This window comes from Oratosquilla oratoria, chromosome 12 (genome assembly GCF_046742065.1).
Source record: "Oratosquilla oratoria isolate Oo_2021 chromosome 12, ASM4674206v1, whole genome shotgun sequence".
NCBI classification, from domain to species: Eukaryota; Metazoa; Arthropoda; class Malacostraca; order Stomatopoda; family Squillidae; genus Oratosquilla; species Oratosquilla oratoria.
Genome location: NC_134788.1, coordinates 31,835,938 through 31,849,857, shown reverse-complemented (window position 1 = coordinate 31,849,857; position 13,920 = coordinate 31,835,938). Strand labels below are relative to the sequence as shown.

At 43.4% G+C, this 13,920-nt stretch overlaps 1 protein-coding gene across 1 annotated transcript in view; it reads right to left on the bottom strand.

The window, feature by feature from the left end:
• Positions 1–5,711: 5,711 nt before the first annotated feature.
• The window catches only part of LOC143030312 (uncharacterized), a 29,488-nt gene continuing 21,279 nt past the window's right edge, over positions 5,712–13,920 (bottom strand). The window contains exons 7-8 of the mRNA XM_076193465.1: positions 6,924–6,980; positions 5,712–6,502 (exon numbers count right to left, since the gene is read on the bottom strand). Of these exons, the coding sequence (XP_076049580.1) occupies positions 5,744–6,502; positions 6,924–6,980 (816 nt within the window). The 3' untranslated portion in view covers positions 5,712–5,743. The remainder of the gene's footprint in view (positions 6,503–6,923; positions 6,981–13,920) is intronic.

Genomic DNA, 13,920 nt, shown 5'->3' with positions numbered 1-13,920 from the left:
GAGACCACTCACACTCCACACACCGGGAATGCAAGGTCACAACTCCTTGACTAACGTCCCGTACCTACTCGCTGCTAGGTGAACAGGGGCTACACGTGAAAGGAGACAAACCCAACTTGTCTCCGCCCGGCCGGGGAATCGAACCCCGGCTCTCCGGCTTGTGAGGCCAGTGTGTGTGTGTGTGTGTGTGTGTGTGTGTGTGTGTGTGTGTGTGTGTGTGTGTGTGTGTGTGTGTGTGTGTGTGTGTGTGTGTGTGTGTGTTTACCTAATTGTATTATACGGGAAGGGGAGCTATGCTTGTGGTGTCCCGTCTTCATATCTCGTTTTGTCTAGACTGCTTTTAAATTCGTGTATTGTTTTTGCACACACCACTTTCTCATCTAACTTGTTCCAAACATCTATCACCCTGTGGGGAAAGCTGTTCTTTTTCAGGTCTCTTCTATAACTGTCTTTCTTGATTTTCTTTCTGTGTCCTCTTGTATCTCTGTTATCCCATTTTATTAGATCCTCTCTATCAATAGTTTCTATGCCTTTCATGTTTTGTGTGTGTGTGTGTGTGTGTGTGTGTGTGTGTGTGTGTTTTTGTGTGTGTGCGCGCGCGCGCGTGTGTGTATTCACCTTTGTCTTTGGATCACGTGCTAGACTCGTGATCGGCAGCTATTTCCCTCCCGGAAGAGAGCTCAGAGCTCGTATGACCGATCTATGGGTATTGCTGTGACCTTACACGCACGCACACACACACACACACACACACACAACTCCCCGCCCACGAGAGTTGGAGTAACGACTCGAAGCGCAGCGATACTGAAATTATTTCAGCCCTGGGCAGGATTCGAACCCGGACCGCCGTAGTGACAGTCGGAGACTACCAACCGCGCCACCGAGTGTGTGTGTGTGTGTGTGTGTGTGTGTGTGTGTGTGTGTGTGTGTGTGTGTGTGTGTGTGTGTGTGTGTGTGTGTGTGTGTGTGTGTGCGTGCGTGTGTGTGTGTGTGCGTGCGTGCGTGTGTGTGTGTATTCACTTGGTCTTTGGATCACGTGTTGGACTCGTGATCGACAGCTATTTCCCTCCTGGAAGAGAGCTCAGAGCTCGTAGGTCCGATCTATGGGTAATGCTATGACCTTGCACACACACACACACACACACACACCCAACTCCTCGCCCACGAGAGTCAGAGTAACGACACGAAGCGCAGCGGTACCGAAGTAATTTCGGCCCTGGGCAGGATTCGAACCATGAGCTGCGGGCCACTGTTGTGGCAGCTCAGTGCTCTACTAAATACGCCACCGAGTCGTGTGTGTGTGTGTGTGTGTGTGTGTGTGTGTGTGTGTGTGCGCGCGCGCGCGCGAAGCCGAGAAAGGCGAAGCCCTTGGCTTGTAAATTGTAGAAAATGAACAAATCTTGGATTTTTTTTTCGCCAATTTGTAAACAATTGCTTAAAATGTTAGTTTACTATTAGAATAGCCTTTCACTTAATAAGGTAGCACGCTATGCTAACAACATTTTCCAACATTGATGAAGGTGGATGAGCTAGATTTGCTACAAGAGCTATGGCGAGATCTCACAAATGCAAGAGACAATTAAAGGCATAAGTCAGTCTGCAACTGTTTTCTGGAATGATTTACATTCAGTGAAAGATGGGAATCATAAAGAAAAGCTTAACCTTCTTGCAACATTTACGTGCAACTTATTAGCTCTGCCACACTCATCTGGCTGTGTTGAAAGAATTTTTTTCCCCAAATCAAACAAGTTAGATCCAAGCAAAGCAACAGACTACACACAAATACAGTTGCAAACCGTCTATTGGCCAAGCAAGCCATTGCCAAAAGTGAGAACCATCTATTTCATTAATCAAAGATGTAAAGTTGGGTCACTGTCACAAGATGAGATGTAGAGAGAGGGAAGAGTCCAGGAAGAATAGTGACACAGCAACTTTAGATCATAGTGAAGCCGATGATGTTGATGATGAGGAATTAGAGGAGGACCCTATGCCAGTATCCTTCTTCCTACAATAATACCATCCTCTGTAAAGTATTTGGTGGGTAGAATTTCCTCTTCTAACTGAATTTCCTATTTCGAATAAGCCACAATCCATTTCAGGATCCATCTCACCTTGTTTTTCGCAAGTATCAGTGTAAAAAACAATCCTTGGATTTTCTTGGATCATCTTGGCATTTTTACATTTTGTGAGTGGCCACACTGGGCAGTACCCATTCTACCTGCAAAGGAGACATATCCTCGGAGAATGTACTCGTTGAGTCTATATGAACACGGCAAACTGAAAACTAAATCGAAGACACAACTGTCGAGACTATTAGGCAGAGACCTTACATGCCTAAGTGCCGTCCCGGGGGCGGGGGGGGGGAGCAAAGTTCTCAGAGACGAGGGAGGTGACTGACCCAGACGACAACGATAGAAGCTATCGAGGCCAAGATGCGAAGGCACGGACAAGAAAGAGGGGCAGCGACCCGTGTTAGGCAGCCAGGAAGAGGGGCAGCGACCCGTGTTAGGCAGTCAGGAAGAGGGGCAACGTCCCATGTTAGACAGTCAGGAGGAGGGGCAGCGACCCGTGTTAGGCAGCCAGGAAGAGGGGCAGCGACCCGTGTTATGCAGTCAGGAAGAGGGGCAGCGACCCGTGTTAGGCAGCCAGGAAGAGGGGCAGCGACCCGTGTTATGCAGTCAGGAAGAGGGGCAACGTCCCATGTTAGACAGTCAGGAGGAGGGGCAGCGACCCGTGTTATGCAGCCAGGAAGAGGGGCAGCGACCCGTGTTAGGCAGTCAGGAAGAGGGGCAGCGACCCGTGTTAGGCAGTCAGGAAGAAAGAGGGGTAGACACCCGTGTTAGGCAGTCAGTCATTTTTGGAGGATAAGCATCTTGTCCGTCCGACTTTCTGTCCGTCCGACTCTTTGTCCGTCCGACTCTTTGTCCGTCCGACTTTCTGTCCGTCCGACTTTCTGTCCGTCCGACTTTCTGTCCGTCCGACTTTCTGTCCGTCCGACTTTCTGTCCGTCCGACTCCTTGTCCGTCCGACTCCTTGTCCCTCCGACTCCTTGTCCCTCCGACCCGTCTTTCTGGCTGCCGAAAACGGGTCGCCGCCCCCTCTTTCTGGCTGCCGACGACGGGTCGCCGCCCCCTCTTTCTGGTTGAAGAAAACGGGTCGCCGTCCCCTCTGTCTGACTGCCGAAGACGGGTCACCGCCCACTCTCTCTGGCTGACGAATGGGGGTCGCCGCCCCCTCTGTCTGGCTGCCGAAGACGGGTCACGGCCCCCTCTTTCTAGCTGCCGAAGACGGACCGCCGCCCCCTCTGTCTAGCGGCCGATGATGCAGGCAGATCCACTGACTACCACGTTATTAGTACACCATGTCCACTCCGAGTACTAGTGCATATTGGTCACGACAAGACACTATAACTTTGATTGATATATATAAATCACATGGATGTCTAGTGGAATGTAAGTTGTTTTGATTACAGAAATAGAGACAAGCGTGCTGCAGCAATAAGGGATATAGCACAGACAATAAGCAGGAGTGTTAATGATGTAAAAAAGAAATTGGATTCCCTCAGAGACCAACATCGGCGAGAATTGAGGCTAATGTGCACATCGAAGAAATCAGGAGCTGGGTCAGATGAAAGTCATACACCCAAGTTGTGGGTGCTTTGACATATTGTCATTCCTGAACGATGGTGATTCTGTGCGGCCAGCTGTGTCAAATATGTCAAGCACCGCGAGCAATCAGACTACAGAAACAGTATCCGAGGATGTTTCTGATTCCGAGGTACGTATGTACTTACTATTCTCTCTCTCTCTCTCTCTCTAAGTATATAACCAATTTTCAATCATATGCTTCACATAAGGGTAATGAAATCCAACAATTACTTTCAGACAGCCTGTATAGGTATATTACAAAATCAGCCAGTTTTACCAAGTAAAATAGGTGTCTCGAGTTAAGGGAGACTGCAATGGTTCACGTTAAACAGGCATTTCATAGTCCCACTCTTTTAATGTGTATTCAGAGTCTGTGAATTAATTCTTATCATAAGGTAGAGAATCACAGTATGGACAGTAGTCCCATCAACAATAATTCCTGATACATAATTCGTATGTAAATGTGATAGAGGGAGTGTTGACAACAAAAGTGATGGTGGACAACGAGGGCATGAGGGAAAAGAAGAGAGACAGGGCATAGATCTGGCCGAGGTGGTGAGTGCGGGGTAGGAGGGTTATCTGGGGGAATGGGGAGGGGCACCTACACAATTATACATTTGCCAACTGCCGTTGCACAGCACCCTCTGCATTGAAGTAGTTCATGTACTGGGTACGGATATTGTTGCCAATAGTGGTAGATCCCGAACCACATCGTTGCAACTGCGGTGCTACGCGCCAGTCACCAGGAATTGTTGTTCCCCTACGAAAATCCTCCGAGTCCACAGCTCCCTGAGGTGTGTACTGGCTACCAAAATCCCCTCTGAGGTAGTTATGCAGACTTTGTACATGTACTCCCGGGGGATTCCTACGTGTTATGTGATTATTCAAACTCTCCCAGTTTCTCCCTTAAGAAATGCTGAAATTTCTGGCCACTCCCCAGTATAAGACTTCGTCTTCACTGAAGAGTAGATAACCAAGCTGGGGACACGCCATCCTTTCCCGCTAAAACCTGGAGGATGTGGTAGGGGGGAAATAACGGGGTGATTCCGTCGGTATGGGAACGAAATATCACCTGCACTCATTATCATATGATGTTAGATACTGCTCCTTCAAGCTGTTGGAAAAGCATTTTTTCGGAATGGGTCATCACGTGCTATTTCAAATCATCCTTATATCAGAAAGCTTCATCCCACAGGTCACACTGTAAAAGGCTCAATCATGTATGGATCATCTTGAGACATTTGAGAACAGTTTTTCGTGAAAAATATTGATTGCACTGGTCACACTGCAATGGGTCCTCTCCTGTATGGGTAATCATGTGACTTTTGAGAACATCCTTACGTGAAAAAGCTTTATTGTACAGGTAACACTGGAACTGCTTCTCTTTAGCATTTATGATCGTTCTTTTGTTAGAAAGCAGAATCACACGTGTCACATTGGAAAGGCTTCTCTCCAGTGTAGGTCATCATATGATGTTTGAGGCCACGCTTTTGTGAGAAAGCAGAATCACACAGGCCACACTGGAAAGGCTTCTCTTCTGTGTGGATCATCATGTGATGTTTGAGACTATGCTTTTGTGACAAAGCAGAATCACACAGGTCACACTGGAAAGGCTTCTCTCCTGTGTGGATCATCATGTGGCATTTGAGGTGACCCTTTTGTGAAAAAGTGGAATCACACAAGTCACACTGGAAATGCTTCTCTCCTGTGTGGGTCCTCATGCGACATTTCAAATGACTCATTCGTGAGAAAGCAAAATCACACAGGTCACACTGAAATGGCTTCGCTCATGTGTGGGTCATCATGTGACGTTTGAGATCACCTTTTTGTGAGGAAAGCAGAATCACACAAGTCACATTGGAAAGGTTTCTCTCCTGTGTGGGTCGTCATGTGACGTTTGAGACCACCCTTTTGTGAGAAAGCAGAATCACACAAGTCACACTGAAAAGGTTTCGCTCCTTTTGTGGGTCATCATCTGACGTTTGAGATGAATCTTTTGTGAGAAAACATAATCACACAGGTCACATTGAAATGGCTTCTCTCCTGTATGGGTCATCAGGTGACGTTTGAGATCACCCTTTGGTGAGAACGCGGAATCACACGTCACACTGGAATGGCTTCTCTCCTCTGTGAGTCATCATGTGATGTCGAAGACCACCCTTTTTTGAGAAAGCGGAATCACACAAGTCACACTGAAATGGCCTCTCTCCTGTGTGGGTCATCAGGTGACGTTTGAGATTACCCTTGTGTGAGAAAGCAGAATCACACAAGTCACAATGGAATGGCTTCTCTCCTGTGTGGGTCCTCATGTGAAGTTTGAGACTACCCTTTTGTGAGAAAGCAGAATCACATATGTCACACTGGAACGGCTTCTCCCCTGTGTGGGTAATCATGTGAAGTTTGAGATGACCCTTTTGTGAGAAAGCAGAATCACACATGTCACACTGGAACGGCTTCTCTCCTGTGTGGGTCATCATGTGAAGTTTGAGACTACTCTTTTTTGAGAAAGCAGAATCACACATGTCACACTGGAACGGCTTTTCGCCTGTGTGTGTCATCATGTGATGTTTGAAATTACGCTTTTGTGAGAAAGCAGAATCACACATGCCACACTGGAAAGGCTTCTCTCCTGTGTGGATCATCATGTGAAGTTTGAGACCACCCTTTCGTGAGAAAGCGGAATCACACATGTCACACTGGAATGGCTTCTCTCCTGTGTGGGTCGTCATGTGACGTTTGAGAACAACCTTTTGTACAAAAGCAGAATCACACAAGTCACACTGGAACGGCTTCTCTCCTGTGTGGGTCATCATGTAAAGGTTGAGATTACAAGTCACATTGGAAAGGCTTCTCTCCTGTGTGGATCATATGATATCTGAGATTACGCTTTTGTGAGAAAGCAGAGTCACACAAGTCACACTGGAAAGGCTTCTCTACTATGTGGGCCATCATATCATACATGTGATGATCTTTTGGTGAGAAAACTGCATAATATAGGTCACATTAGGTTTTCTTTGCTGCATGACAAACACATGGAATCTATGGATAACTTTCCCACAGAAATGTTGATAGTTACCTCTCTGAAAAAAGAAAAAAATGCAATCATAAGAGTGACATGAACTTTTTGAGATTTGTAATAGTAGGATTGTGGGTGTTTTGTACACAAACCATTTCATACATGCCGCCATCCCCTATTATAAGAATATTTTACCTAAAAAACACATAGTAAAATCGATCATGAAAAACACTCATGCAAATGGGATGCGTGCACATTACATCCACACCAATGACATTGTCCCAGCCATCGAAAAGGTGCCCACCTACATACCCACACTATTCGCCAACAAGAACCACATTGGTCACTGATCACTTAGTTGGTCATGGCAATACACACATTATATCAACTTCATATAGTGGAAACACCAAAAATGGTCAACTGGTCATTACAAGTGTTGTTTGCTTCGACTCATCCATAATATTTCACAACAATGTAAACAAACATACAGTTGCCAGATTAATTCCACGACACGAGCCACTGTCCAATCCGTGTAGCAGTTCCAACTGCTGACAATATTACAAACCAACATACCCTTTCCTCCTATAGAGGGGTGGCAGAGTCAAAACATACATTTCACCCACCCTACACCCTTTCGCCTAGAAATTGTGGGCTGAAATTCCATACTTCTCTCCTATTCCAAGGAGAGACTATTGATTACCTACCCCAACAGTCCAAGGCAAGCACACATGGCAAAAGTGATGGTTTTGACTGAAGCCACACATTTCCTGATGTCAGATATTATAGTTTCGTAGTGGGATGCATCTAAATCTGATATTGATTTACACTGCTATTTTTTTTCATGTGCCAATAACATATATACATATACCAAAGGCTTTTTCCCCCCACACAGGGGATAGCCAAAAAGAAAAAGGCATAGAAACCACTCCCACCCATTCCATTTTCTAAATATTCCACTCCCCTCCCTCCCTCTCATCCTGGCACCTCCTGGATGACGGGTCATCCCTGCATCCTGTCCACTGCCCTGGGTCAGAAGCAGTATCGCAAGACACAGCACATCCACAGCAAGGCCGCTTCATAAATTCGGCGACCCCCCCCCCTCTCCATCCCCTCATGCAGAAAAGGAGAAGGGGAGAAATCCCTTCGGGCTGCGTCAAAAAATTTCTCATACATACTTCCTCACCCCCATCCCCCACCCATTTCCCCTCATACATCACAGCATCATCTATACCCAACCCTTCTCCATTCACCCCTATCTTCTGTCCTCTCCCGTCCTTCCTCCACAGACATTCCTCTCTTGTGTAATCCCCCTTTCACCCCATCCATCCATCGATCTCATCCTGGGACGCCCCCTCATATTCACTCCTTCCACCTCTGCCTTCCACACTTCTTTTGCTAATCTTTCTTCACTCATTCTTTCCATGTGTCCAAACCATCCTAATACTCTTTCATCAACCCTATCTCCCAGCTCCCTTTCCACCCCTGTTCTCCTCCTCACCTCCTCATTTCTCACTCTATCCAGCCTAGTGACTCCTATCATACATCTCGGACATTTCATCTTAAACACATTCAAACTCCTTCTCCCTTCCTCTCTCATGCTCCATGTTTCTGCCCCGTATAGTGCTGTTGGCACAATCACTCCTTCATATAACCTCTTAGCATCCATTCCCAGATTTCTATTTCTCATTACACTTTTCAATCCACCAACGCATTTACTTGCATCTCTCAATCTACATTCTACATCCACCCCCACGCCTCCCTTTCCTGCCACATACGCATCCAAGTATCTAAAACTATCCACTTCCTCCAGTCTTTCACCCTTAATGCTCACTTCCAGCCTGCTGCCACTCTCTCCCCTTGTACATCTCATCACCTTACTTTTACCCACATTTATCTTCAGCTTCCTTCTTTCACACACCTTCTCAAACTCTGTCACTAACTTCCTCGATCCCTCCTCTGATCCTGCTACAAGCACAGTGTCGTCAGCAAACAACAACTGGCTCACCTCCCACTTTTCTCCATTTTCTTTACTCATCTCCAACCCCTGACCCACTACCCTTGCATTCACCTCTCGCACCACCCCATCCATGTAAAGATTGAACAGCCAGAGCAACATAACACATCCCTGATGAAGTCCCACCTTTACCTCAAACCATTCACTCTCTCCATTTCTAATCCTAATGCAAGCTCTACTACTCTTGTAAAAACTCTTGACTGCTCTTAACAGCTTTCCTCCTATCCCATATATCTGCAGTACCTCCCACAGTGCCTTCCTGTCTACCCTGTCATAAGCCTTTTCAAGATCCATAAAAGCCCCAAAAAAAACAACATCCTTACCTTTTCCTATAGCTTTCTCACATATCTGTCTTACCACAAAGATCTGATCTACACAACCCCTACCTGTCCTAAATCCACACTGTTCCTCACCAATTACTCCCTCTGTTCCTCTCCTAATCCTCTCAATCAAGACCCTCCCATAAGCCTTCCCAACTACACTCAATAAGCTAATCCCTCTGAAACTACTACACTCACACTTGTCCCCCTTTCCCTTGTAAAGTGGAACTATACAGGCACTCCTACAGATCCTCCGGCACTCTACCATTCTCATAAACGAACATTACATAACCTCACCAGCCAGTCCACCATAACTGTACCTCCTTTCTTCAGACATTCTGCATGGCATCCATCCAACCTATTTCTCCTTTCATTTTCTTAGCACTTCCCACTGCACCTACCTTTCCCTCCCTATCCTCCTTCACATTTAGCAACTCCCTAAAATACTCTGCCCACCTTCCTCTCACTGCCTTCTCTTCCATTATCATCTCTCCATCTGCACCTTTTACCTTTTCTTCTCTACTTGATTCGCCTCCTCTTTCTCTTTTAATTTCCTTCCAAAACATCTTTTTATTACTTTCAAAAATTTCTGTCATACTCTTACCCCATTTCACATCTGCTCTCCTCTTTGCTTACTTTATCTTATGTTTAATTTCCCTTCTCATTACTCTGTACCTCTCATACGATTCCCTCGTCCTAATTTGTAGCCAATCTATGAATGCCTGCTCCTTCTCTTCTACACCTTTCTTTGCTTCCTCATCCCACCACCCACTACCCTTCCTTAGATTTCCTCCCGCCCTCCTTGTTCCACACAACATCTTTGCACACCTTATGACTCCCTCCTTGAAACATCCCCATTACTCCTCCACTCCTAGTTCTACCCTATCCTTTACTCCCTCCCACTCCTCTTTCAGCTTCTTCTTATACTCACTCTCCTTTTTTCTTCATTTAAGCAGTTCACTCTAAGCACTTCCCTACCTTCTGCCCTTTTCCTCTTTCTCCACCTATTCTCCACTCTCAATTTACCTTCCACCAGAAAATGATCTGATATTCCCCCACTCTCTCCCCTTAGAACATGTACATCCTTAACTCTTTCTACCATACTCCTGGTCACCACTATATAGTCCATTAATGCTCTATCTGCCACCCTTCCATCCACCACCCTCTCCCATGTGTACTTATGTTTGACTTTCTTCCTGAACACTGTATTTGCTATCATCAATTCTCTTTCAAGACATATCTCCACCATCATTTCTCCACTACGATTTTTACCTGAAACTCCATACTTCCCAATCACTCCATCTATTTGTTCATTTCCTACCCTAGCATTAAGGTCTCCCAATACAACTACATTGACATTTCTCCCTAATCCCTCTGTGCACTCTTTTATATCTACCCAAAAAGCCTACCTTTCCTCTACGCTCTTCTCACTACCAGGTCCATACGCACTTACAAAAATCCACATCTCCCTTCCCAGCTTCACCTTCATCCACATCAACCTCCTTCACCTCCACTACCTGCTTACTTATCTCTTCACTTACTAGTATAGCCACACCTTCTCTCCCTCGTCCCCTCTTCACTCCCGAGTACCTCCCAGCTACACTCCCAAACTCACACTCAACGCACACAATAAAAAAGACTCTGGAAAGAAGCACTCTGTGCACGTAACTAAAGACTACATATAAAGAATGTACTGCGGCATACATGCTTCCACATATGTAGAGTATTGTTGCAGCCAAACTATCATCGCAGGCAACGTCTTTGAAGAAACAAAACACAATCATTTGTCAACAAAAGAAAATGCAAATACTCACAAACTCCAAGCAACAGACGGGACAACGTAGTGCATGCAAATCCCCACGCTGGTACGAGAACGATCTAGTGAAGGAGAGGGACGACTACAAGGAAAAGGATGATTTGCCGACGTGCGCACCCATATGTGTCGAGTTGAAGAGAAGGAGTCTATTCAAATCGACATCATCAACAGAGAAGGTAGAAACTCGCATGTATTATACTTGTAATTATAATAGTTAGAATAACCACGAAATTTCTCCGTCAAGAGGTTATTACTTCGCAGTCAATACAATAGGGGTAAATTGATTCATCAATATAACTGATATACTAATAGTGACAAAAACATACTAGATGAAATGAAAAAGATAGAAATGTTGAAAGAAAATGTAGATTCTGAGAAAGGTAGGGGAGATCATCTTTTACAAGGTTATCAAGATAGTAAGGCAAATATTCCATATGTCATGACTAGAGCCCAGATTTCTAGCATTAACTCTATTATTGCTATTACGACTATAAATGCAAATAAAAATTGGCATTTATTGCAAAAAATGCTACTTTACTATAAACGCTATTTTGACCAGACACAAAGGCAAAAAGTAGTCTTCATTATGCAATAAATGACTATAAAACCTGCACAAAGTTGTAGTATGTATCTGTAACATTAAACATATAATCATTTAATTATCAAGTAACGCTGAATAAATAATTATTATAACTAAGTTTGCCATACTTCAATTTTCTTTAAATTTCCTACTTGAGAAAACGTAAGAAATATAATTGAGGAAAAATTTAGAATATTATCAAAAGATAAAAGTGGGTTTTTTGTCAAATTAATGAAATTATAAGCAACAAAAATTAAAAATGGGTTATGTTTACATATAATAGCAATGTATTATAATACATTGTACCAATGTATAAATATGTGTCACGTGTGTACCTAATCTGCATTCCACGTGAATTGTGCAAGTCATTGTTATTGTGGTCACGCCATTACCAGTTACACAAGTGCTTGAACCTGCTATAAAATGCCAAAAGTGAAGCAATCCGATGGAGTGCGTATCCGAAATATGATACGTTCGGGAGTAATGTGTTGTGTGTTGGGAGTGATGATAATAGTGTTCTAAAGTGCAAACTGTGTCACATTACCTTGAACTATTTACGAACATCAAACATTGCAGCTCACATAAAAACATCCAAACATATTAGAAATGTTGGTGGAGGCAGTGGTAATCCCGAAAATGCGCAAAACCATGATCGAAACAACAATTCATTTGAATCATTTAATTTAGACCTGTGCCATGCCATGGTAAGTGCAAATATTCCTATATGGAAGTTAGAAAACAAAGCTTTCAATTTTTTTTTAGAGAAATATACAGGACATGTGCTTCCACACGAGTCAACCATCAGAAAAAATGATGTGGATCGTCACTACACAGCTACCATTGAAAAGATATGAAACGCAGTAGGAGACAACAAGTTGTGGTTGGCAGTGGACGAGTGCTCTGTGATATGATGGGGAGGCAGATTGCGACAGCAATAATAGGCACACTTGAAATAGACAAACAATCTGACATATTTCTGTTAAATTCCACTCAATTGGAACGCACTTTAGCCAGAATCCATTAAGTATAACAACATATTGTTGCTGGTGACAGACGCTGCAGCATATATGAAGAAAACAGCAGCTTCCCTACAAATTCTGTACTCCAATATGCTGCACCTAACTTGCCTCGCACACGGCTTGCAGAGTTGCAGAAGAGGTATGGATGCACTTTCAGGACGTTGATAATCTAATATCAAATGGTAAAAAAATATTCCTGAAGGCCCCCAAGTAGATGCGAACTCTTCAGAGAGAAGGCTCCTGATGTGCCCCTTCCCTCAAAGCCTGTTGTAACGAGATGAGGTGCATGGATAACCGCCGCATTATATTATGCTAAACATTTTACAGTCGTGAAGGTATGGCAAATATGCATTATGCAATCTGTTCATGTTATCTGTAGAAGCACTGTATTTATGTGACATAATGGTGGTATGATTTATTCTCCATTTTATGTAAAACACTAAAAAAAAATTATTACCCCTTTACAGGACATTATCAATTCATCTGACCTGGACGACGCGAGCTCAATCAAAATCATGCAAGAACTGATGAAGAGCTCAGCTCTACATCACAACCTCACGTACATCCTTGCAAACTACTCCTCTTTACCGGACTCCATTAAACAACTGGAAGAGCGCAATCTGCCTCTAGTTGACTCTTTAAAAGTGTTCCAGGTAGCTCTCAATAGGATAGGCATGGCATATGGAGAGGTTGGCAAAGCGGTGAGTGCCAAAGGTGATAGGGTTGTTAAGAATAATCCAGGGTACGAAAATATTGTAAAAATTAGAGACATTATAGTTGGGAAAGAAGAGGTAGAAGTGGAGAAGAACATCGCTCAACACAGGGTGTACTTTACTTTAAGTATGCTCCCGTCACTTCAGTAGAAGTTGAGCAGACATTTTCAAAAATGAAAATGATTCTGTCAGATAGAAGATTGTTGCTTACAATGGAAAATATAAATAAAATGTTAATTATTTCTTGTATGTTTAATTATTGAGTATTACTTTTTGTTACCTATTTTATAGTTTTTTAACTATATGGTAGTTATTGTTTACATGTAATACCATTTTTGTTATACATTTGTCTATTTCTGTTATACTATACGTAATGTTAATATAATACGTAGATGAAGAAAAATGTCTATTCTTCCTTTGTTGTTAGTTTTTCTTGAATTTTGAAATGGAATTTGTTTTATGAAAATAATGTTGTTTTATTTCATTCTTATATATACTACAAAACTAAGCACTATAAAGAAAGTACACAACTATATAAGTTCCTGTACAAGCAATATGCACATAGGCTGAGTGAAAAAAGTAACATGGTTTCCGATTAAAATAATAACTTTCTCTCAGTTTTTGTAGCTACCTACACATGAAAGAAAACTGCTGAATTTTAGCCAAAACTAGCAAAGTTTTATGTGCTATTTTGCTACAAATAAGAACTATTTTGCTAGAAATAAAAACTATTTTGCTATGATGCCTGCAATATCAACCTTTTTAGTGCTATTTTGACCATATTTTTTGCGCTAT